This window comes from Dermochelys coriacea, chromosome 8, assembly GCF_009764565.3.
Source record: "Dermochelys coriacea isolate rDerCor1 chromosome 8, rDerCor1.pri.v4, whole genome shotgun sequence".
NCBI lineage: Eukaryota > Metazoa > Chordata > Testudines > Dermochelyidae > Dermochelys > Dermochelys coriacea.
This window is the reverse complement of record NC_050075.1, coordinates 41,662,156-41,688,584: the sequence shown is the minus strand read 5'-3', so window position 1 is coordinate 41,688,584 and position 26,429 is coordinate 41,662,156. Positions and strand designations below refer to the sequence as shown.

At 46.5% G+C, this 26,429-nt stretch overlaps 1 protein-coding gene across 8 annotated transcripts in view; it reads right to left on the bottom strand.

The window, feature by feature from the left end:
- Positions 1–26,429, bottom strand: part of ATF6 (activating transcription factor 6) — a 396,729-nt gene that overhangs the window by 28,676 nt on the left and 341,624 nt on the right. For 5 of the 8 annotated variants that reach the window (XM_038412783.2, XM_038412784.2, XM_043490630.1 and 2 more), the window contains one exon: positions 9,097–13,027. The exons of 1 other annotated variant lie outside the window; for it this stretch is intronic. In XM_038412783.2, the coding sequence (XP_038268711.2) occupies positions 12,819–13,027 (209 nt within the window). In that variant the 3' untranslated portion in view covers positions 9,097–12,818. Of the gene's footprint in view, positions 1–6,447; positions 6,599–9,096; positions 13,028–20,859; positions 20,989–26,429 lie in introns of those variants that run through there. 2 more of the 8 variants (XR_006273702.1, XM_038412787.2) reach the window with 2 other exon arrangements.

The following is a 26,429-nucleotide window of genomic DNA, read 5'->3' as shown; positions in this document are numbered from 1 at the left end:
AGGGCAGATGGACTGTTATGCTTGCTGCCCATTGCCAAAGGTCTGTATCCTGAGCCCAGGAAAAAGGTCCTGCAAAGAAGCACTGCTGGGTATGGGGCCCCTGGAAACACAAGTATGCTGCCCCTCAAGCTGCTGAACAGAGCACCTGCAGCATCCTCTTGTATCCTTCAGCAGAGCCTGAGCCTATCCCAGGGCCACAGGACAAGGAGAGGGAGAAGAAGTGCACAGGACCACACGGAGCATAGCCGTGAGACTGGGGAACGCACTCACACAAACAGGCAATGACACTGACAGCCACCCCTTACCTGGACAGTTGCAGGAAATTGGGTGCCTCCCAGGGCAGGAAAGGCCCATTGGTGGCTACTGCCATCTGCTCACCCAGGAGCACCAGTTATTAGGCTGTGTCCCAAAGGAAGTAACCCCTGCCAGTCCTATGCCGGCTGCCCAGGCAATCCCACAGCATGTATGTGTCCCTGGGGCCACCCTGCACTAAATGAGACTGAGCCAGCCCATGGCAGCAGCCCGAGCCCCACCTTCACTAAAATCACACTGAGATCAAGTGACGCGTTTCTCTCTGTACTGTACAGAGAAAGGGTCCATGGCTCAACTAAGCGATAATAACCCGTAATAACCCCAAGAAGGCAGCGGGTATTTGGGACCCTCTTTAAGATACCTCATTGAGGGAGGCGGGAAAGGGAGGGAAGAATAAGGGGAGATACTGACTCTACTGAGCTAAACCCCAAAAGTTAAAGACTTTAAAATAAGCTCCAATATTGAGCCCTCCTCCCTGCCATACACATACACACCAGAGGAGAGGATGCAGCATATATTAATTCCAGGGTGTTGGGCTTGGGGTGGGGCACTGTGGTCTCCCTGTTTCTCCTGGAGATAGAGTGGGAGGGGAGCTGGCTTTAGGTCCTGTGGAGGTGGGGGTGGGAGTTGTGTGGGCAGGGTGCAGGCCAAGGAAAGGGAGGGTGAGGCTCAAAGCCAAGGTGGCCCAATTGGGAAGCAGGGAGGGGGTGTGTGTGCGTTCGCCACCAAGGTGAAACGCTGCTTGCAGCCTCCCCCCTGTGCCAAGGGGCAGGTGGAGCCTCTCGGCTCAGGGGAGCAGGGATCTTCCTGCTGGGGCTGAGTGGGGGGTGCTTTGCCCCCACTACTCACCGTGCAAGGCAGGAGCTGGTGGGGGCACTGCCCGGGGGCGGCAGCAGGGCAGGAGCCGCAGAGGCAGCGGTGGAGCCCAGGCTGCTCCTGGGCTCACTCTCACTGTCCATCCCCAGCACTGCTGCTGTCACTGGATGAGGCAGCGCGTGAGATGTGGGCATGTGCTGGAGGGGGGGCATGGCTGCTTGCTGCCCCCCCCCCCCCTGCTGTCTCTCTGCCACGATCCCCTCACAGTGCCTCGCTGCTCACCTGCTTGGCCCCAATTGTTTCGGCCCCCTGCAGGCGGCAACTGGACTTTGGGTTTTTCAAAAACCGGACACCTGGCAACGCTAACTCCTATGCTGCGTGCGTGGCAGCCGCTGACACTCTTCCCCGCCCAGCTAATGGGCTCCCTGAGCCTCTCCCCCTCCTGCTATGGGAGCTGAGGGAGGAGCCAAGAGCCAGGCCTGGGTGAGGGAGATGGCTGCTGTTGTGGCCAGGGGGAAGCACTCAAGGGGGACTAGGAATGTCATAAATATAAAGGGAAGGGTAACCACCTTTCTGTATACAGTGCTATAAAATCCCTCCTGGCCAGAGGCAAAATCCTTTCACCTGTAAAGGGTTAAGAAGCTAGGATAACCTCACTGGCACCTGACCACAATGACCAATGAGGAGACATGATACCTTCAAAGCTGGGGGGGACAAAGGGTCTGTCTGTCTGTGTGATGCTTTTGCAGGGAACCGATCAGGAATGCTCTTCATAACTCCTTTAGTAAGTAATCTCGCTAGAAATGTGTTAGATTGCCTTTTGTTTAATGGCTGGTAAAATAGCTGTGCTGAATGGAATGTATATTCCTGTTTTTGTGTCTTTTTGTAACTTAAGGTTTTGCCTAGAGGGATTCTCTATGTTTTGAATCTAATTACCCTGTAAGGTATTTACCATCCTGATTTTACAGAGGTGATTCTTTTACTTTTTCTTCTATTAAAATTCTTCTTTTAAGAACCTGATTGCTTTTTCATTTTTCTTAAGATCCAAGGGTTTGGATCTGTGTTCACCTATGCAAATTGATGAGGATTTTTATCAAGCCTCTCCCAGGAAAGGGGGTGTAGGGCTTGGGGGGATATTTTTTGGGGGAAGATGTCTCCAAGTGGGCTCTTTCCCTGTTCTTTGTTTAAAACGCCTTGTGATGGCAGCATAGGGTTCAAGGACAAGGCAAAGTTTGTACCTTGAGGAAGTTTTTAACCTAAGCTGGTAAGAATAAGCTTAGGGGGGGTCTTTCATGCAGGTCCCCACATCTGTACCCTAGAATTCAGAGTGGGGAAGGGATCTTGACAAGGAATTACAAAGGTTCTCACAGCAGCCTGTCCCAGCCAGGCACATGGCTCTCCATCCGCAGGAGCTGCCTGTTCCCTCAGCCTGGCCAGGTCACAGGCAGGGGCAGCTACTGAGTCCCACGCCACATCCTGCCCCAGCTGCCACGCCCCCTTGGGTGCTCAGGAAGCAGGGTGGACTAGGGAACAGCAGATTGCCCTTTTGGGCCTCCACCTCACCCAGAACATGTTGGGCTCAGTTGAGAATCTGGCCCCACCCAGGTTCTTCAGATTTGGGGCCACTTAAAAAGGGAGGGACTCCTGGCAATCTGGTTGGCAGTTCTTTGTGTTGCCCTTACACACAGCTCTGAGAGCAAGCTCCCCGCACCTGGGTTTTGCTCTAACACAACTGTAAGAGGGGGAGCCACGGGCTTCTGGCAACTTGTGCACATCATACTATCCATATTGATGCAAATATGCAGTGTCCTGCTCTGTGGTAAAGGAAGCTGGCAGGATTGGTCAGTAAGTTTGTACTGTGTCAGTGCCTGACCATGGGAGGCTGGTGCTGCTGGAGGTGCCATGTCCTGAATGAAGTGTAAGCCATGACCTTTCGTGGCCATCTGATGATCCCAAGACTTTTTTTTTTTTTTTTTGGTAAAGCCCTGGTGCCTGACCCACTTCCAGCTGCGTAACTCCAGCTTGTCTCTCTAAATTCTCTATGGCACTTGTTCACCTCCTGTCCTAAATTCTTATGTTGCATTGCTGTTAATGTTGCTGTCCTCCAAACCGGAGGACTGGCTTCAGCTCAGCAACAGGTCAAGTGATCCTTGTTTGTAGTTGAGCTTGAAAAGTACATTGGGATCCTTTGGGCTGAGAGACGCTCATTCTTATTCCTGGACTTGACCTGAATGCTCATACCTTTCAGACAGTCACCTTGGTCCTTATCTTCTCAGAGCACCAGTAGGGTCAAGAAACATACATATGACACTTGTTGATGGGCACTTGAGCACTGCTCTGAAAATTGTCACAGGAGTGATGAAGTTGGCACCTACAGTCTGGCTCCCCACCTTGTGCATACTTTCATAGAATATCAGGGTTGGAAGGGACCTCAGGAGGCCATCTAGTCCAAACCCCTGCTCAAGGCAGGACCAATCCCCAACTAAATCATCCCAGACAGGGCTTTGTCAAGCCTGACCTTAAAAGCCTCTAAGGAAGGAGATTCCACCACCTCCCTAGATAACTCATTCCAGTGCTTCACCACCCTCCTAGTGAAAAAGTTTTTCCTAATATCCAACCTAAATCTCCCCCACTGCAACTTGAGACTATTACTCTTTGTTCTGTCATCTACTACCACTGAGAACAGCCTAGTTCTATCCTCTTTGGAACCCCCTTTCAGGTAGTTGAAAGCAGCTATCAAATCCCCTCTCATTCTTCTCTTCTGCAGACTAAATACTTTACCACCATCCCTCCGAAGACAAGCAGCAATAATATGAGAATATGACCGTATGATGTCATATCCATACAGTTAAGTGTAGCCTAGAATTCTTTACCTGTAAGGGGTAAAGAAGCTCAAATAACCTGGTTGGCACCTGACCAAAAGGACCAATGGGGAAAGAAGATACTTTCAAATCTTGGGGGAGGGGTGGGGGGAAGGCTTTGTTTTTGTGTGTTCTCTTGGGAAGCAGAGAAGCATCAGGTCAGAAAACTCCTTCTCCTATAAACCATCCTAAAAGTCTCTCATATTACAAAAATTGTAAGTAAAAGCCAGGCAAGGTGTGTTAGATTATCTGTTGTTCTGCTTGGGAATTTTCCTTTGCTGGAGGGAGGTTTATTCCTGTTTTTTGTAACTTTGAAACTAAGCCTAGAGGAAGTTCTGCTGTATTTTTGAATCTTTTGTTAACCTGTAAAGTTATTTTCCATCCTGATAGTACAGAGGTGATTTTTACCTTTTTTTTTAAAAAATAAAATCCTTCTTTTAAGAACCTGACTGATTTCTCTCTTGTCCTAAGACCCAGGGGTTTGGGTCTGTGATCACTTTGTAACCAATTGGTTAGGATATTATTCTCAAGCTTCCCCAGGAAAGGGGGTGTAAGAGCTTGGGGGGATACTTTGGGGGAATAGGAACTCCAAGTGGTCCTTTCCCTGATTCTTTGTTAAATCAGTTGATGGTGGTAGCATACCCTACAAGGACAAAAGGAATTTGTGCCTTGGGGAAGTTTTAACCTAAGCTGGTAGAAATATGCTTAGGGGGTCTTTCATGCGGGTCCCACATCTGTACCCTAGAGTTCAGAGTCGGGAGGGAACCCTGACATATGATAACTTAGACTTACCCATCTATGAAAATGCCACCTTAAATACTTCTTATGTACACCTTAAGCCCCTTCTGATTAGCTCTTAAAACCTTGGGATTGTCACGAAAAGACAAGTGGCAGAGGCTGTGAGCAAATAGCAGGTTCAAGAATCAAGATCTGATCACTAATCCTACAGCCCAATCACCTGGGTTTACCGTGGCACATAAGACCCAGGACTTCCCACATACACTGCAAATACCTACTACACAAATGGAATATGGACCTGTGGAACATCTAGTGACTGCTGGGAATTGGAGCTGCAGTTGGGTGTTGGAAAAAGGATTGGGAGGGCCTCAGCTAGCTCAGGGTGACATACTGGTAATGCTGGACATTTGCACTAAGTGTGCACACTTCCCCAGTTGAATCCCATGTGAGACCCAGGTGCACTCCCCATTCACACAGGCAGTTTGCTGGCAGAGGGTCAAACCAGCAGAAAGGAGTTGGACTGTGCATTCAGGTTCCACAAGGAACCTAAAGAAAACTGACAATAGCCATTTCTGAGCTAGCTCAGAGCCAGCCAAGCCTCTTCCACATGTGTAGTCACGTTTCTCAGAGGCCCCTAGACTGCTCCAGGGTGATACTGCTGGGGCCAGAATAACGGGAGCTCTGTCCCTCTGGAAGGGCAGATCTCACTTACTTACAATAGGTGGTGAAGTATCATGGCTTCCTGAGGCCCATGAGAAAGAACCACAGAGGTTTGGAAAAGGGCAACGTTCAGATCCTTGCAGCGAGAAAACTGGCTGGCACATCTGGGATCAGACATAGGCGGGCTGAGTGCCGGTTTCACACCAAGGAGGACGCAAATGCTCATGGATTTAAGAGCACAACTGTAAGAGTGCACAGCAGAACCTGCATAGACAGCCCCGACACAACAGGAGGAGCACGCTAGCTGAGGAGAGACCCTGCTGAAGGGAAGACCCGCATGAAGAACTTGCATCCTGTCCTGAAAAGGACTCCATGCTCAAGGTCAGGGTTTCTCAAATTTCATTGCACTGCGACCCCCTTCTGACAATAAAAATTACTATATGACCCTGGGAAGGGGAACCAAAACCTGAGCAGCACTGCCCCAGGCGGGGGATGGGGGGGAGAGCCAAAGCCCCGTCACCCCGAGAAGGGGTGGGGATGGGTGGGGGGTAGGGGGATAAAGCTGAAGCTTGAGGTCTTCGGGGGACTGTAACCTGAGCCCAACTGCCTAGGGCTAAAGCCGAGCCTGAGCCCCGCCACCCAGGGCTGAAGCAAGTCCTTGGCTCCCAGACTTTGGCTTCAGGCCCAGGCCCCAGCAAGTCTAACACTAGCCCTGGAGACCCCATTAAAATGGGGTTGTGACACAGTTTGAGAACTGCTGCTCTAGGTACTATAACCCAACAAGATGTGCTGCTGCAGGAGGCTGACAATCAAATATAGCAGCAATAGTGGGTAAAAAAAAAAAGCTCAACAAAGTTTCTTGTGTTGTTTTACTGGCAAGTCAGGTTGGTTCCCAGTTCCAACCGTTGTGGACATTACAATGTAGGGAATTTGTAATTTCTATCTACTGAAAAAAGGTGACCCCCTCCCCCACTCCTCCAACCACAGCCATTGAAACTAGTGGTAGATTACTTAGACAGATGAGTAGCAATCAAACCTTCAGGGCATAACCCTAGCTACTCTCCCTTCCTTCCCCCAGCCAGTATTACACAGTTACAAAACTTGGGTTTTCCCCCTTCTTCTGCAGCATCAAGTCCTGGGTTTTCAAATTGGTGAGAACTAGACATGCCAGTTGGTCTCCTCTGCTGTGGCCGTTCCGGTACTCTCCAGTCCTGCCTCAGAGGAGAGAATTCTATTAGAAAGATTTGGCCTATTCAGAGTAGAGAGTAGAACCTAAGTGCTAAAGCTTCATTCAAGTCCTGGAGGAGACCAGAATTCCACTGGTTTCCTTGCTCCATCAGTGGAGAATTTCTCTGCTTTTCATTCTCTCATTTCAGAAATGGAAATAGATATAAAAAGAAAGTTAAAAATGATTTTATTTCCTCTTGTTACAAACAAAGATGGACTCATTTATAAGCCTGAAATAAAGTTATTTTTTTTTGCATATAGTGATCCCAAATATCATTTAAAGGCGAAATCAGAGCAGCCTCATTCCCTATCCCCCAAACAGGATTTTATTCTGAGGGTCTAAAAATAATCTGGTAAGAATAGCCCTGCTGCATCCATTTTACAAACTTTCCAGGATGTGCTTCACAGTCCATGACCTGCTGGGCCGCCTTTGCTGGCTTCAGTCAGGCTCCCTGAGTGCTGAGGTCTGTCTGGGGAGTCAATTGCAGGACTGGGTCTATGGATCTAGGGCTGGATTTGAAGCTTTAAGAAGTGCATGGGAGCTCAGCACTTAAGAGCTTAAGGAGACTTAAGGAGCTTGGCTTGTTTAGCCTAACTAAAAGAAGGTTGAAGGGAGATATGATTGATCCCTATAAATATATCAGAGGGATAAATATAGGAGAGGGAGAGGAATTACTTAAGCTCAGCACCAATGTGGACACAAGAACGAATGGGTATAAACTGGCCACCAGGAAGTTTAGACTTGAAATCAGACGAAGGTTTTTAACCATCAGAGGAGTGAAGTTTTGGAATAGCCTTCCAAGGGAAGCAGTAAGAAAAGGAGTACTTGTGGCACCTTAGAGACTAACAAATTTATTAGAGCATAAGCTTTCGTGAGCTACAGCTCACTTCATCGGATGCATTTGGTGGAAAAAACAGAGGAGATATTTATATACACACACACAGAGAACATGAAACAATGGGTTTATCATACACACTGTAAGGAGAGTGATCACTTAAGATAAGTCATCACCAACAGCAGGGGGGGGAAGGAGGAAAACCTTTCATGGTGACAAGCAGGTAGGCTAATTTCAGCAGTTAACAAGAATATCAGAGGAACAGTGGGGGGTGGGGTGGGAGGGAGAAATAGGGAAGCAGTGGGGGCAAAAGATCTATCTGGTTTTAAGATTCTACTCGATACGTTTATGGAGGAGATGGTATGATGGGATAATGGGATTTTGGTAAGTAATTGATCTTTAAATATTCAGGGTAAATAGGCCAAATCCCCTGAGATGGGATATTAGATGGATGGGATCTGAGTTACTATAGAAAATTCTTTCCTGGGTATCTGGCTGGTGAATCTTGCCCATATGCTCAGGGTTTAGCTGATTGCCATATTTGGGGTCGGGAAGGAATTTTCCTCCAGGGCAGATTGGAGAGGCCCTGGAGGTTTTTCGCCTTCCTCAGTAGCATGGGGCATGATTGACTTGAGGGAGGCTTCTCTGCTCCTTGAAGTCTTTGAACCATGATTTAAGGACTTCAATAGCTCAGACATGGGTGAGGTTTTTCATAGGAGTGGGTGGGTGAGATTCTGTGGCCTGCGCTGTGCAGGAGGTCGGACTAGATGATCAGAATGGTCCCTTCTGACCTTAGTATCTATGAATCAGCGTGTGAAGAGCCTGCTGTACCAGGCTCATGTCTTAATTACTGCCTTTCCAAGATAGAGAGTCCCAAATCTGGTCACTGTTGGGGATGGTGCTAGGATGTCATGGGGTGAGTTGGCATGAAGCAGCTCTACCAGAGCTAGCAAGGGGGCAGCACTACTTTAGACGAGGCACAAGCATTTTTACTATTGTGTGGCCTGCTCCCTGGTCAGCAAGGGATACACAAACGGAGTCTCTGATGCTCCCAGCTGGCTCTAGTTCATGGGGACTAGGACCTCTGCAGCTCTCATTTGAATACATGCTTCCCACAGTTGTTTAAAAGTGTTTTGCAAAATGTAATAGAAATATTTCAGTGAAATTAAAACACATCAAGTAAAACAGTTCTTAGGGTGATTTAAATATTTCCTTGCCGTGACAGAAATACAGACATCAGCACTGTGCTGGAAATGGGAGCCAGAAACACTGATATGAAAGTGAACAGCGGGACTCAAAACAGTGATGAGGGCTATATAAATAAGAACCTGAATAGATTTGCTTTCACCATCTAAGGTGAGTGAAGGGAAAACAGAAAAACAGAGCATCAGGATGAAAAGAATGATTAAAAGAAATTCACTTTAATAATCTGAGGTATCAGTAACCCAGGGAAGGTGTGTTTTTAAGCAAGATGATGCTATTTTTATCTTGGCTGTCCCTTCAAATAGAAACTAACTACTCAAGATTGAGGTGCCCAAATTAATGAGCTGAACTCTGCAATTTAACTCTGCAATCAACCCTTAGGGACTCTAGATTGTCTTCCAGTGTTCTTGCTGTCTGCTCTAGCACCACTGATTTTCACAATGAGATTTGCAGTCCAAGTGTGGAAGCCACGCAGATGAGCTTAACAGAAAATTTAATGGTTAAGATACTTAAATATCACCAGAGTCTAGTACAATCCTTCGAAACACACACATCTTTTATCACAGGCTTCATCACACTTGCCAAGGACTGGATCCCTTCAATGATATGCGGAGTGAGAATGCTGGTAAAGAAAGGTTAATATAACTGCAAAGTACATACTTTTAACCAGATGTTCCTCATGGATTGTTACAGCATCCACCCTCAGCTGGTACGTCTGCAGGCACATTGTAAGCACTGGTGCAAAATACATGAGTACAAGGACTGGAACAAGGTGTCTGTGCCCCTTCCCTTCTCAGAAGGTAAACATTGGCAGATACTGTCCTGGAAGGGGATGTTACTGAGTGGTTTTACTGAGCAATTACAGGAATCTTGTGGCTAAATCCCCTTCAACCTGTGCAGAAAATATATCCCTGAAAGTCAGCACCATTAGCCCTAAAATGTACAGTGCCATCAGCTGGGACGTTTGAATGTACTCTCTCAAGCACTCACAGAAAGCCACATCAAACTTGCAAAATCCTACTTTGTAAAAATAACCCCTGCCCCATCCCACTGCCCTGTCTCCTGTCATATCCCATTAGTTAGTGTGCCTGTAGGCTACCACCTTGGCTCTCCTGCCAGAGCTCAAACAGCCAGCAGGTACAAGGTCTAACGGCTAGTGTAAGCCACATCTTACAGTCACCAACATTCCAGGTACTCTTATTTGTAAACCAATGGACTAGGGTGACCAGATGAAATGGACAAAATATTGGGACACATGGGGGAAGCAAAAAAAAAAAAAAAAAAAGGCGGCCGGAGTGAGTTACCAAAGCAAAAAAAACAAAAAAACAAACAAACCGCCGTAGCAGCCAAAGCTGCAATACCGGGACAAATGGGCTTTGGTCAGGACGTGGGACAAAGAACTAAAAATCAGGATGTCTGGTCACCATACAATGGACTCCCACTGCCTGCAGGAATTACTCTGGAGTACTGGGAAAATGGCCACTGTGTAGCCAAAGAGAGTGGTTCCCTGCTATGGAGGTATTCACCTCTGCTGGTAGTTGTTTTTTGTAGCTGGTGCCCAGCTCCCCACCAATTTTAAAGGGGCATTTCTCTGCCCTGCTGCCCAGTTCTCATTCAGCTGTCTGGCCTGTAACTTGCAATGCAGCTTGGGCTACTCAAAGGCATTGGTCCCCTGCTCCAAGGAGCCCATGCTCCATTACAAACTAGGGGACAGACAAGTGAAAGGAACCCCATGAGATTGGAGGACCAGTAGCATAAAATGAACATCCCATAACAGAAAGTACAAGAAATAGCTCAGCTGATTTCTTCTTGCTAGATTTGCCTAACTTGGATCAGGGCCAAGCTGCTCAGACATGGCATTTAAAAAATAAAAATCTCGTATTGCCTAAAATACATTGTAATGACTATAAACACACACAGGAGCTGGCAGGGAAACTGCCTCCATAGTACAGTTGCCATCTTTCACGTGGTAAATAAGCACCCCAACTTTCACAATAAGCCAAAAATCAAGCTAATCCCATTTCAAAACCAGGCCAAAACAAGCCAATCCCTAAGAACCCCAACACTCTATGTAACTAGATCCCCTGGCGCGCAGTCTGGGACTGTGGTGGGCCTGCTGTGTACCCCTGACTCTCTCCCCTCCTTGCCCCTGCTTGCTGGGAGCTGATCAAAAAAAAAGAAGCAACAAGCTGTAACAAGCAGCAAGTTACAAGCCAAATAAGTAACAAGCTACTAGCCAAAAACTAGTAAACAAGCAACTCACAACCCAATTAAGTCAAAAACAAGCCCAATTTCTGTTTTTTTTTTTCATGGGTTTGGCATGTCTGCTCTATGAGAGCCCCATCCAGTTCTGTTCTAGACAAGCCCCATGTTGTAGCAGCAGCTAGGTGACAGACAGGACCTTTCCACGGGGAGCTAGGGCCACTTGTGTCTGATCTCATGATTCATACCATGACAGATGATGCGGCAGTCACTCTCTGGCAAGTCAAAGGTGCACCACAAGGTGCAGGTGAGGAAGTGCGCTGGCTCTTTAAAAAACCACTGCGAACCAACACGCTCTGCTCACACAGGGCACAAAGGAAGGTTTGTTGTTAAAACATTTTGTGTATTTTTCCTCAAACCTTCCTTTTAAGGAAGCGTCTGGTGTTTGTTTCCACAGATATTAAATTACACACAGCTTGGCTTTCTCCAGGGACCAAATGATCCAAGGATAATGCTGGTTGCTGCGCTAGGAAGGGGACTCAGCATGCCAAGGGGACAAAGCTTTTCTCAATCATGAGAGTGTTTTAAAAATGGTATTCATTTCCCACAAGGAGCTAGCACAAATTTCCCTAGCAAGGAATCAAATGGCAGGAATTCCCTTCTACTGGTGAGAAGAGTGCGTTCGCCTGGAGAGTGAGGAGCCGCTTAGTGTGGTCAGAAACAGATGGTGATATGTGGAATGGGATTCCAGGGCAATACATTCAGATTGAGCAGCCAGAGAGAGTTTATAGTGGTGACAACCATTAGACTGGAATAATCCCCACCACGTCCTGTGTGCTGCAGGAAGTTAGACTGGGGGAATCCCAATGGTCACTTTAGTCTTAAAATCTAGCCCAAATCCAGTCCCTACTCTTTCTCCATGAGGGCAGCGGCTCTGCAAGCAGCAAAGCTGGTTTGGCTCTGGGGGGAGGATTCCAGGGGGCCATGCAGCGTGTGCCTGCTCTGGACAGTGCAGAACTCAGCTTTGCAGCGATTCCTTCTTGCCTGCAGGGGGAACCACAGAGGCCAGGCCAGTTGTTCCTTTCTCCCATCCTGGCACTAAGTACAGAGCAGAGTGTGAGCAGAATGGTTCACTGTGCACAGTTCCAGACAAAAGCTGCAGCCCTACCTCTGCACAGGTACAGGACATGTCAGTTCTAGGGCACCCCATGTCTTGCTGCCCCCTCCACAGTTAAACTTGCCCTTTCTTCTCCTGCCCTGTTTGCTAACATGCTTGAGTGTAAATAAATAAATACTGCAACTCTGGACTTCTAGCAGAGCCTCCTTCCACAGAATTCCCAGGTCTCCATAAACAGCAGCTAATCAAACCTCGGCACCCCCTCCTATGTGAGGTAGGGCAGGGGTTAGCCCCAATTTGCAAATGGGGAAACTGAAATACAAAGGTAAAGGAAGTTATTCCAGATCATACAGCAGGTAAGGCCCTGTCCTCCTGGCCCCAGCCCTGCTTGCTGGCCACCAGGCCATACTGCCACTCCCAGACATCACCACCCTTCTGCCCAGCTTCCTTCACCTGCCTGCCCTGTCCCTGCAGGATGGCCATTCACTTGCTGTCATTCCCAGACTGTCGTCAAACACTGCCCTGGGTCATCATGGGATGTATCAGATAGGGGAAGAGGCTGGGCAGGGTGCACCAGGAAGGCTGGGAAGGCAATGAGCAGGGCAGTATCACAGGGTTCTGATAAAACGTTCCATTTGAGGAGGCGTATCAATGCTGAGCCCTCTGCCGTTCGAGGAGTCCTGGAAAGGCCAGGTTAACTGCAAGTGGTAGGGCCTAGTGCTGGAGCTGGGGATCCTCAGCTGTTTACCTAGTAATAGTGATAGTGGTGAAGGCTGCATTTGTATCACCAAACATTTCTGCCTTCTTGCTGAGGCTCAGGGACTGCAGCTGTGAGGCTTCTGGGAGCTACTGCAGTGATTCCATGAGTGCTCTCATAGAGTGGGCTGTCTCAGGGACGGTGGGAGCAGCACCATAGAAGGGGTTGGTCTGATTCCATTGCTGTTCTCGAAGGTATCGGGGTATGGAGGAGCTTTTGATATGCAGAATCCTGGTGTCCATCACTTCACAGTCTATCTGCATCATCACCTCGTAGTCCTGCCCATTTATCACACTCTCTGCAAAAGGAAAGGGCAGCGTTAGCATGTCAGCAGCATCTCCTTTCTGTTATGTTGGCCTGAAGTTTGGGAAAACCCTTTGAAACCAGGATATAAAGATACTTTCTTAGGCCTTTGGACCCAAAGAGTTTTCATAAACCAAGTGCATGCAGCCACCTCTGGGGTGTGTAAGGCCCAGGGAGGCTTGAATCTGGGCCTGCAGAGCTGTCAGGCAGCAGACACCTCCATGCTACTCTCCAGCAGCAGCTATAACCAGCTCATGCTCCACTACCTACAACCTGCTGTGGGCACAGACCAGGAAGTCCTGCCTCAAGGGGTCCAATAGACCACAGCTCTGTGGTTCTTGATTGGCTCCCTGCCCTACATAAGCCCAAGGGGATTCCAGGACGTGTCCTGGCAACAGTGGGGATCTCTTGTAGCTCCCATGACCTTCTGGCTTTGATCTTGGCTTGATTTGGACTTTGCCTCCTGACCCCTGACTCAGACTCTGATCCTTGGTATTGAGCCCAGCCTGGAACCAGACTAAGAACTCCTCTGCTAGTCTCAGCCTCCAGTCTGATCCTGCTCTGACTGCCCTGTCAGGGCAGGGTTGGGGCATCAGTCACTCAGCACACTGCATGTCGGTGACATGGTAACGAGGGGAAATTTTGGCCAGTGACATTACAGCATAACCCTTCTTCTTACAAAAATGCCATAGAAAGTTGGTCCAATCTAAGATATTCCCTCCCCCACCTTGTCTCAACAATATCCTGGGACCAACATGGCTACAACAACACTGCAAACAAAACATGCCATAGGCATTTCCATGACCATGCAGAGTAGAAAGGAGCTCAGATAATTAGGGCTCATAATTATCTGAATGGTCACAGGACCTAGGGATCCTCATGGCTGAGAAACCCCCAGCTCTGCAGCCAGCCAATCCTATATAGCAACACTGTTCACTCATGGACTTTAACAGAGATGGGAAGTTTGGGCATTCCTGTCTGGCCTTTTGGGTTGGCCCATTATAGAGAGAGGGACCAGATCCAAAGCCTGGGCCTTGTGGGGCCTGGGCCCAGGGTCCATCTCTAAGGTTTGGGCAGGGCTACAATTGGGTATCCGCTACACATGCTCATTTGCCTTTGGAGACAATAGCACTACTTGAAAAATGTTTTAGCATAAAACTCAGGGACAGGAGTAGAGAACAAGTCACCATTTCAGCTGGGAATACAATCCTCTGCCCTGCACCAAACTTGCAGTCAATCACCCTGCCAGGTTCTGGACCCATGGCACTTCCACTGTCTAGACAGCCTGTCTGTTTGTAGGCTGGGGAATATAATGAGTGGGGTGTTTACTGTCCAGAGTTTAAAGATGGAGGTGGGAGGGGGGAAAGCACATCTGAGTCATTGAAAACAAAGCCAGCGTCTCTGGGGATCTCTTAGGTTTTTGACTTTGGAGCTAGGTACTCTAAAGTAGTCAGCTGAGTTTGCTTTCTGTGGCTCAAGATGGAAGATTGTGCAATGGAAAATGTTCGGATCAGAGGCATGAAATACACATTACCAATTTTACTGCTTTCCTGAATTAATTTTGATTCTGGCTGATGGCTCACAATCAGGGCTGCACCATGCCTCATGCCACCTGCAGCAGTCATTACATCAAATATGTCTGGTGCAGTAATGAAAAACAGGAGGCTAAGTCTAAGGGGCTGACGGCCTGTGAGGGAAATGGAAATGCTTGATTTCCCTTGCATTCTGGGTGTGCTGCCCTTTGAGCAGAGGCAGGGCTAGCTGTGACTGCCAGGCTGCTGGGAGCTAAGGCTGATGCTTCAAACACTGGACATAAGAACATAACATAACATAAGAATGGCCATACTGGGTCAGACCAAAGGTCCATCCAGCCCAGTATCCTGTCCACTGACAGTGGCCAATGGCAGGTGCCCCAGAGGGAGTGAACCTAACAGGTTGTCATAAATATAAAGAGAAGGGTAACCACCTTTCTGTATACAGTGCTATAAAATCCCTTCTGGACAGAGGCAAAATCCTTTCACCTGTAAAGGGTTAAGAAGCTAAGGTAACCTCACTGGCACCTGACCCAAAATGACCAATGGGACCAACGACCCAAGATACTTTCAAATCGGGGGAGGGGGGGAGTTTTTTGTGTGTCTGTCTGTGTGATACCTTTGCCAGGAACAGATCAAGGATGCAAGCTCTCCAACTCCTGTAAAGTTAGTAAGTAATCTAGCTAGAAAATGTGGTAGGTTTTCTTTGTTTTTTGGCTTGTAAATTCACTGTGCTGGAGGAAATGTGTATTCCTGTTTTTGTGTCTTTTTGTAACTTAAGGTTTTGCCTAGAGGGATTCTCTATGTTTTGAAGCTGACTGCCTGTAAGATAACCTTCCATTCTAATCTTACAGAGTTGTTCTCTTATCTTTTTTTGTTCTTCTAATAAAGTTCTGATTTTTAAGAATCTGATTGGGTTTTTTGGGTCTTAAAAATCCAAGGGGTTTGTGCTCATCTTGTTTATTCTCAAGCCTCCCCAGGAAAGGGGGGGAAGGGCTTGGGGGGATATTTTGGGGAAATAGGAACTCAAAATGGTCCTTTCCCTGTTCTTTGTCTAAAACACTTGGTGGTGGCAGCGTTTTACCTAATCCAAGGGCAAAGACTTTGTGCCTTGGGGAAGTTTTAACCTAAGCTGGTAGAAATAAGCTTAGGGGGTCTTTCATGCGGGACCCCACATCTGTACCCTAGGGTTCAGCGTGGGGAGGGAACCTTCACACAGATAATGATCAAGTGATCTCTCTCCTGCCATTCATCTCCACTCTCTGACAAACAGAGGGATACCATTCCTTGCCCATCCTGGCTAATAGCTATTAATGGACTTAACCTCCATGAATTTATCCAGTTCTCTTTTAAACCCTGTTACAGTCCTAGCCTTCACAACCTCCTCAGGCAAGGAGTTCCACAGGTTGACTGTGTGCTGAGTGAAGAAGAACTTCCTTTTATTTGTTTTAAACCTGCTACCCATTAATTGCATTTGGTGGTCCCTAGTTCTTATATTATGGGAACAAGTAAATAACTTTTCCTTATTCACTTTCTCCACACCACTCATGATTTTATATACCTCTATCATATCCCCCCTTAATCTCCTCTTTTCCAAGCTGAAAAGTCCTAGCCTCTTTAATCTCTCCTCATATGGGACCCGTTCCAAACCTCTAATCATTTTAGTTGCCCTTTTCTTAACCTTTTCTAATGCCAGTATATCTTTTTTGAGATGAGGGGACCACATCTGTATGCAGTATTCAAGATGTGGGCGTACCATGGATTTATATAAGGCCAATAAGATATTCTCTGTTTTATTCTCTATCCCTTTTTTAAATGATTCCTAATATCCAGTTTGCTTTTTTGACTGCCGCTGCACAGTGTGTGGACGTCTTCAGAGAACTATCCATGATGACTCCAAGATCTTTCTCCTGATTAGCTGTAGCTAAATTAGCCCCCATCATATTTGTATGTATAGTTGGGGTTATTTTTTCCCATGTGCATTACTTTACATGTATCCACATTAAATTTCATTTGCAATTTTGTTGCCCAATCACTGGTTTTGTGAGATCTTTTTGAAGTTCTTCACAGTCTGCTTTGGTCTTGACTATCTTAAGCAGTTTAGTATCATCTGCAAGCTTTGCCACCTCACTGTTTACCCCTTTCTCCAGATCATTTATGAATAAGTTGATTAGGATTGGTCCTAGTACTGACCTTTGGGGAATACCACTAGTTACCCCTCTCCATTCTGAAAATTTACCATTTATTCCTAACCTTTGTTCCCTGTCTTTTAACCAGTTCTTAATCCATGAAAGGATCTTCCCTCTTATCCCATGACAACTTAATTTATGTAAGAGCCTTTGGTGAGGGACCTTGTCAAAGGCTTTCTGGAAATCTAAGTACACTATGTCCACTGGATCTCTCTTGAACACGTTTGTTGACCCCCTCAAAAAACTCTATTAGATTAGTAAGACATGATCTCCCTTTACAAAAACCATGTTGACTTTTGTGCAACAATTTATGTTCTTCTAAGTTTCTTCGTCTGACAATTTTATTCTTTACTATTGTTTCAACTAATTTGCCCGGTACTGACGTTAGACTTACCGGTCTGTAATTGCCAGGATCACCTCTAGAGCCCTTTTTAAATATTGGCATTACATTAGCTATCTTCCAGTTATTGGGTACAGTAGCTGATTTAAAGGACAGGTTACAAATCATAGTTAATAGTTCCACAATTTCACTTTTGAGTTCATTTGGAACTCTTGGGTGAATGCCATCTGGTCCTGGTGACTTGTTACTGTTAAGTTTCTCAATTAATTCCAAAAGCTCCTCTAGTCACACTTCAATCTGTGACAATTCCTCAGATTTGTCACCTACAAAAGATGGCTCAGGTTTGGGAATCTCCCTATCATCCTCAGCCGTGAAGACTGAAGCAAAGAATTCATTTAGTTTCTCTGCGATGACTTTATTGTCTTTAAGTGCTCCTTATGTATCTCGATCGTCCAGGGGCCCCACTGGTTGTTTATCAGGCTTCCTGCTTCTGATGTACTTAAAAACATTTTGTTATTACCTTTTGAGTTTTTGGCTAGCTGTTCTTCAAACTCTTTTTTGGCTTTTCTTATTACATTTTTACATTTAATTCGGCAGTGTTCATGCTCCTTTCTAGTTACCTCACTAGGATTTGACTTCCACTTTTTAAAAGATGCCTTTTTATCTCTCACTGCTTCTTTTACATGGTTGTTAAGCCACGGTGGCTCTTTTTTAGTTCTTTTACTGTATTTTTTAATTTGGGGTATACATTTAAGTTGAGCTTCTATTATGGTGTCTTTGAAAAGTGTCCATGCAGCTTGCAGGGATTTCACTCTAGTCACTGTACCTTTTAATTTCTGTTTAACTAACCTCATTTTTGCATAGTTCGCCTTTCTGAAATTAAATGCCACAGTGTTGGGCTATAGAGCTGTTCTCCCACTACAGGAATGTTAAATGTTATTATATTATATTATATTATATTATATTATGGTCACTATTTCCAAGCAGTCCTGTTATAGTTACCTCTTGGACCAGATCCTGCGCTCCACTCAGGACTAGATCAAGAGTTGCCTCTCCCCTTGTAGGTTCCTGTACCAGCTGCTCCAAGAAGCAGTCATTTAAAGTATCAAGAAATGTTGTCTCTGCTTTTCGTCCTGAGGTGACATGTACCCAGTCAATATGGGGATAATTGAAATCCTGCATTATTATTGAGTTCTTTATTTTGATAGCCTCTCTAATCTCCCTTAGCATTTCATCGTCACTGTCCTGGTCAGGTGGTCGATAATAGATCCCCACTGTTATATTCTTATTAGATCATGGAATTACTATCCACAGAGATTCTATGGAGCATGTGGATTCATTTAAGATTTTTATTTCATTTGATTCTACATTTTCTTTCATATATAGAGCCACTCTCCTGCCCCCCCGCATGACCTGTTCTGTCCTTCTGATATATTTTGTACCCCGGAATGATTGTGTCCCATTGATTGTCTTCACTCCACCAGGTTTCTGTGATGCCTATTATATCAATATCCTCCTTTAACACAAGGGACTCTAGTTCATCCATCTTATTATTTACACTACTAGCGTTTGTGTACAAGCACTTTAAAAACTTGTCACTGTTTATTTATCTGCCCTTTTCTGATGTCAGATTCTTTATGTGTATGTTTCTCGTCTGATCTGGCCCATACTTTGTCCTCTTCCATCCTTTCCTCCTGACTAAAACCTAGAGAATCTCTATCAATAGACTCTCCTCTAAGAGAAGTCTCTGTCCGATCCACATGCGCCTCTGCAGCAGTCGGCTTTCCCCCATCTCTTAGTTTAAAAACTGCTCTGCAACCTTTTAAATGTTAAGTGCCAGCAATCTGGATCCACTTTGGTTTAGGTGGAGCCCATCCTTCCTGTATAGGCTCCCCCATCCCAAAAGTTTCCCCAGTTCCTAATAAATCTAAACCCCTCCTCCCTACACCATCTCTCATCCATGCATTGAGACTCTGAAGCTCTGCCTGCCTACCTGGCCCTGCGTGGGGAACTGGAAGTATTTCTGAGAATGCCACCATAGAGGTCCTGGATTTCAGTCTCTTTCCTAACAGCCTAAATTTGGTCTCCAGGACATCTCTCCTACCCTTCCCTATGTTACTGGTACCTACATGTACCACGACCACCGCCTCCTCCCCAGAACTACACAGAAGTCTGTCCAGATGCCTCGAGAGATCCGCAATTTTCGCACCAAGCAGGCAAGTCACCATACGGTTCTCTCGGTCATCACAAACCCAGCTATCTATATATCTATGTGATATATGCCATCATGTGCCAGCAATGCCCCTCTGCCATGTACATTGGCCAAACTGGACAGTCTCTACGTAAAAGAATGAATGGACACAAATCAGACGTCAAGAATTATACCATTCAAAAACCAGTTGGAGAACACTTCAATCTCTCTGGTCACTCGATTACAGACCTAAGAGTGGCTATCCTTCAACAAAAAAGCTTCAAAAACAGACTCCAATGAGAGACTGCTGAATTGGAATTAATTTGCAAACTGGATACAATTAACTTAGGCTTGAATAGAGACTGGGAATGGATGAGTCATTACACAAAGTAAAACTATTTCCCCTTGTTATTTCTCCCCCCCACCCCACCCCCCACTGTTCCTCAGATATTCTTGTTAACTGCTGGAATTAGCCTACCTTGCTTGTCACCATGAAAGGTTTTCCTCCTTTTCTCCCCCCTGCTGCTGGTGACGGCTTATCTTAAGTGATCACTCTCCTTACAGTGTGTATGATAAACCCATTGTTTCATGTTCTCTGTGTGTGTATATAAATCTCCCCTCTGTTTTTTCCACCAAATGCATCCGATGAAGTGAGCTGTAGCTCACGAAAGCTTATGCTCTAATAAATTTGTTAGTCTCTAAGGTGCCACAAGTACTCCTTTTCTTTTTGCGAATACAGACTAACACGGCTGCTACTCTGAAACCAGTTATCTATGTTTCTAATGATCGAATCTCCCATTACTAATACCTGCCTTTTCCTAATGACTGGAGTTCCCTCCCCCAGAGAGGCAACCTTAATGCAAGAGGATACCCCAACATCATCTGGATGGAGGGTCCCAACTATGGGAAGGTTTCCCTCTGTTCCCGTTGACTGCTCTCCTTCTCTGGGCCTTTCATTCTCCTTAACAGTGCAGGGACTGTCTGACCGGAGGTGGGACAAATCTACAGTGTCCCGGAAAGCCTCATCAACTTACCTCTCTGCCTCCCTTAGCTCCTCCAGTTCCGCCACCCTGGCCTCCAAAGCCCATACACAATCTGTGAGGGCCAGGAGCTCCTTGCACCAAATGCACACATATGCCACCTGCCCATACAACCTTCATTGCTCTCCCTGCCCCATGTTACCTGTGGGTGGAGGAAAGAGGGACTCAGTCCTTTTCCTGTGCATTTCCCCTGCTCGTTTGGCTACTCTCCCTGGCAGTTGGGCAGGGCTTGCGTCCTGTCTAGGCTTGCTTGCTGGGGACAGGGGCCAAATATGCTGGGCGTAGAGGGGAGCCCTGGCTTGCTCTGCCCCTGTCCTCGGCAGCAGGGCCCAGGCTCCTTGACCCCCCTACTCCTCGCCTCCCCCCGGAACTCCTCCTGCTCCTTGCCCCCTGACCATGAAGCCCTGGAGCACCAGGTCTGGTGGCGCTTTAGCCATGCCGCCTGGCCGTACCTGCAGCCACCCTGCCCAGGCGCTGGGGGAACTGTGACTGCGAGGGAGGAGAGGGGCCAGGGGCTAGCCTCTGCCCCACTCACCGTGCTGCCGGGGGAGTTGGGCTGGCTCCTCTGCAAACCTGTCCTGACCCCGCTCCCTGGCAGGAGCTTGGGGGCCAGAGGGAAGGGTGTGATCCATGGGCCGTAGTTAGCCCCCCTCTGCTTTAGAGTCTGAAAGGAAGGTTTAAAATCACACTCAAACAGGCTGGTACAAATGCTGGAAGGCATTGCTAGGGCTAATGCCAGTACAGCTAAACCAACAATGCTGTGAGTAGCAATTATTTGATGAAATGCCCTACTGCAGATTGTAGCCATGGTTATGGCCTATACTTGCAGCTGAAAAAGTTAAAAGCTGGTTTAGTTCCCTCACTTCTGATGCCGTGTACGTTCACAGATTTTAAGGCCAGAAGGGACCATTATGATCTTCCAGTCTGACCTCCTGCATAACACAGGCCAGAGACCCTCACTCAGTGACTCCTGCATCCAGCTCTGGTTGAGTCAGAGCAGATCTTTCAGAAGGAGACTCCCCCAATCTTGATCTACAGATGCCAGGTGATGGAGAATCCACCATAGCCTTTTGGGGGTCTCCCTCTGGTTCTCTGCACTGTGCATTTCTAATCCTTGGCGCCATCCAGTCTCCCTTCTCTGTAGTAGCCTAACGTGCTTAACCCAATCCTTCCTCTCCAACTCCCAGTCAGCTCAGCCATGTACCCCTGAGGCCTGTGCCCAGAAACCCTCTATTGCCTCAATCAGCGAGGTGGAGAGCCTGGCAGGCTGGCCAAGAATTGGCTGGGATTGAAAGCCCCAGGACTCAATATTGTTCCTATCCCTAGCCTCACAGTTAATCTGCTGGAATGTTTGCACTTTCCAGTCTGCATTAAACTTAGCTGCTTTTCACTTACATAATGTTCAGAAACATAGAGGGGCCAAGTTGCTTCTAATGTTTACTGCCTTGAGTTACCTGTGACTGATAGTTTTGCAGGGTTATGTAAGTAAAACAGGTCAGTGTAAAGGAATTTGTATTTATAAATAGATTTACTGCTCCTTTTTACACTTCATAACATACAGCCCTGTGTGCTATGTCACCTCAGGACAAAACTCCAGAACATGTTGGGTTTGTTAAAAAAGCCATACTTTGTTTTTATGCTGAACTGCCACTTTAGCTTGCATCTAATTAGTTGTTAGCATTGCTTAAGCAATGGGCTTTTGAAAACCATGATTCAGAACAATTCAGGATGTATAATTTGGAAGCAACAGAGGGGGAGAAAGACCTGGGTATATTGGTTGATCACAGGATGACTATGAGCTACCAGTGTAATGCAGCTGTGAAAAAGGTTAATGTAATGCTTGGATGCATCAGGTGAGGTATTTCCAGTAGAGACAGGAAACTGTTATTACCATTGTACAAGGCACTGGTGAGAACCCATCTGGAATACTGTGTGCAGTTCTGGTTTCCCATGTTTAAGAAAGATGAATTCAAACTGGAACAGGTCCAGAGAAGAGCTACTTGCATGATCAGAGGAATGGAAAACCTACCTTACGAAAGGACACTCAAGAAGCTCGGCTTGTTTAGCCTAAGCTAACGAAGGCTGAAGGGAGATACGATTGCTCTCTATAACTACATCAGAGAGATTAAAAACCCTCTGGGAGGGAGAGGAGTTATTTAAGTTAAGCACCAATCTTGGCACAAGAACAAATGGATATAAATAGGCCTTCAACAAGTTTAGGCTTGAAATTAACAAAGGCATAGCGCAAGTCATGGGAGGTGACAATACCGTTCTACTCGACACTGGTTAGGTCTCAGCTGGAGTACTGTGTCCAATTTTGGACAATGCAGTATAGAAAGGATGTAGGGAAACTGGAAAGGATCCAGAAGTGAGTGACAAAGATGATTAAAGGGATGGAATATAAGTCATATGAGCAAAGGCTATGTTTAGTTTGGAAAAGAGGAGATTAAGGGGGGACACGACAGCAGCCTTCAAATACTTGAAAGGCAACCATAAAAAAGATAGAGAAAAGTTGTTCTCTTTTGACTCAGAAGGCAGGACAAGAGTCAATGGGTTCAAACTACAGAATAATAGATTTAGATTAAATCTCAGGAAAAAATTCCTAACTATAAGAGCAGCAGGACAATGGAACAGACTGCCTAGGGAAGTCATGGAAGCTCCATCACTGGAGGTGTTCAAAGAGAGGCTGGATAGCCACCTGTCTTGGATGGTTTAGACACAACAAATCCTGCATCTTGGCAAGGGGTTAGACTAGATGACCCTTGTGGTTCCTTCTAACCCTAGGATTCTATGATTCTAATATCTATGCATGTTTCTTCTGAAGCCTGTGGAGTTGAATTCTGAAGTTGCAGGAGGGTTGGTGTGATCCTGTGGAAGCAAAACAGCAAGGACAATGGGAAACAACCCCTTTTTCTCCTTCATGACACTATCTCCACAGAGCTCCAGTTTAGGAGACTTGCTAGCAAGAATTTCCTCAGAGGGAGAGCTCAGGGGCACTGACTGAAACACTGTCTCCTGAAATCAGCATTTGATCTTGCTGCAGTACTGACAGACCAGGAATTTCTGAAGGCACGACCAAACTCCATGTAGCAAGCTTGCGGATCTCTGAGGTCTTTCTGCATACTAACTTAATATATAGATGAAAATAAACTTATATAAACCATGCTTAAACCAAAATAAGTGCATTTACAAACAAAGTAGAACCATGGTTACAAAATGGTTTTAAAAACACACCATTAGTTAAACTAATGCAAGTGTGTGCAGACAAGGCCTCATAAGGCCACACCATGACAAGTTGCTGTGAAAGCTGTCATTCCTCTGGTTAAATGGGCCTGAGTCACTCAGCTACAGAGCACTAGGCAATTGGTAAGATGACAGAATAGGACTCAGGAAGGCTGGTCGTATGCTTGGTGAGGACAGCCTCCTTCGATGACTTTGACCTCCTTGTAGACAGACTCATTAAAGACCTGTCTGCAGAAATCGTATCTGGGAGGAAGGGAACTCAGGAGAACACACCGACTGCTCGCATACCTCCTGTGTCAGGCCATAACAACAACAACATGAGAGAAGCCTGGAGAAGGAACATCAGTTGCTGCTACGATCCAGCAGCAGCAACCAGGATCCAGAAGCTCTACCGGTTAAACTGTTCTAAGGCTATGAGACAGATCCTCGACAGGCCCTCATCTTACTGAGCAATCCCGTCCGAGAGATTATTCTCGAACTTCAAAGGTGTGTTTGACCACTTAGCTCAGAACGACACGCAGCTTCCAGTATGCCTTCATCCACTACCCCGGTTGACTGTGCAGGGGACCTGGAACAAGACTTCACATCGTAGAATCATAGAATATCAGGGTTGGAAGGGACCTAAGGAGGTCATCTAGTCCAACTCCCTGCTCAAAGCAGGACCAATCCCCAGCTAAATCATCCCAGCCAGGGCTTTGTCAAGCCTGACCTTAAAAACTTCTAAGGAAGGAGATTTCACCACCTCCCTAGATAACGCATTCCAGTGTTTCACCACCCTCCTAGTGAAAAAGATTTTCCTAATATCCAGCATAAACCTCTCCCACTGCAACTTGAGACCATTACTCCTCGTTCTGTCATCTGCTACCACTGAGAACAGTCTAGATCCATCCTCTTTGGAATCCCCTTTCAGGTAGCTGAAAGCAGCTACCAAATCCCCCCTCATTCTTCTCTTCCACAGACTAAACAAAATCCCAGTTCCCTCAGCCTATCCTCATAAGTCATGTGTTCCTGTCCCCTAATCATTTTTGTTGCCCTCCGCTGGACGTTTTCCAATTTTTCCACATCCTTCTTGTAGTGTGGGGCCCAAAACTGGACACAGTACTTCAGATGAGGCCTCACCAATGTCGAATAGAGGGGAACGATCATGTCCCTCGATCTGCTGGCAATGTCCCTACTTATACATCCCAAAATGCCATTGGCCTTCTTGGCAACAACGGCACACTGTTGACACATATCCAGCTTCTTGTCCACTGTAACCCCTAGGTCCTTTTCTGCAGAACTGCTGCCTAGCCATTCGGTCCCTAGTCTGTAGCAGTGCATGGGATTCTCCGTCCTAAGTGCAGGACTCTGCACTTGTCCTTGCTGAACCTCATCAAATTTCTTTTGGCCCAATCCTCTAATTTGTCTAGAGCCCTCTGGATCCTATCCCTACCCTCCAGTGTATCTACCTCTCCTCCCAGTTTAGTGTCATCTGCAAACTTGCTGACAGTGCAATCCACGCCATCCTCCAGATCATTAATGAAGATATTGAACAAAACCGGCCCCAGGACCGACCCTTGGGGAACTCCACTTGATACCAGCTGCCAACTAGACATGGAGCCACTGATCACTACCTGTTGAGCCCGATAACCTAGCCAGCTTTCTATCCACCTTATCATCCATTCATCCAACCCATACTTCTTTAACTTACTGGCAAGAATACTGTGGGAGACCGTGTCAAAAGCTTTGCTAAAGTCAAGGAACAACACGTCCACTGCTTTCCCCTCATCCACAGAGCCAGTTGTCTCGTCATAGAAGGCAATTAGATTAGTCAGGCATGACTTGCCCTTGGTGAATCCATACTGACTGTTCCTAATCACTTTCCTCTCCTCTAAGTGCTTCAGAATTGATTCCTTGTGGACCTGCTCCATGATTTTTCCAGGCACTGAGGTGAGGCTGACTGGCCTGTAGTTCACAGGATCTTCCTTCTTCCCTTTTTTTAAAGATGGGACTACATTAGCCTTTTTCCAGTCGTCCGGGACCTCCCCCGATCACCATGAGTTTTCAAAGATAATGGCCAATGGCTCTGCAATCACATCCGCCAACTCCTTTAGCACTCTTGGATGCAGCGCATCCGGCCCCATGGCCTTGTGCTTGTCCAGCTTTTCTAAATAGTCCCGAACCACTTCTTTCTTCACAGAGGAGTAATGACCACTTACTAAGACCAAAAACACAACCCCAAGAAAAGATGGCATTCGCTATAACTTTCTGAAAAAATGAGATCCTGGCTGCCTGGTATTAACTGCCATCTTCAACAAATGCAAACAATTCTGCCCTTTCTGCAGCTCCTGGAAGAGATCTGTGACGGTGCTCATCTACAAGAAAGGTGAGCGAGATGACCCCAGCAAATGGAGACCCATCTCTCTCTGTTCCACCATGTACAAACCGTATGCTCATTCAGACACTGCTTACAATCAAAAGCAAGCTCCGCACAACCAGGACACACCAACTCAAAGTGGCACCAGCCCCTGCCAACAACAACAACTGCAAAACCTGCAGACATATCTCCAAATACCCTCTCCCCCCAAGCCCACACCTTTCAAAATCCATGGCTCCCACACATGCCTGTCACAATATGTGGTGTATTTCATCCCATGCATCAAATGCCCCAATAACAATTATGTGGGTGAAACCATACAATCACTACGATCTCGAATGAAATCACACAGAATAGTGTAAAGACACTCTATTACCCATGGGCAAACCCCTTTCACAGAACGATCATTCCATATCTGACCTCAGTTCTTATCCTCAAATGAAAAAGACACTGGTTTTATGGCTCATTACAACAATTTGTAACCTATTAACCCTTCTTTGACTTAT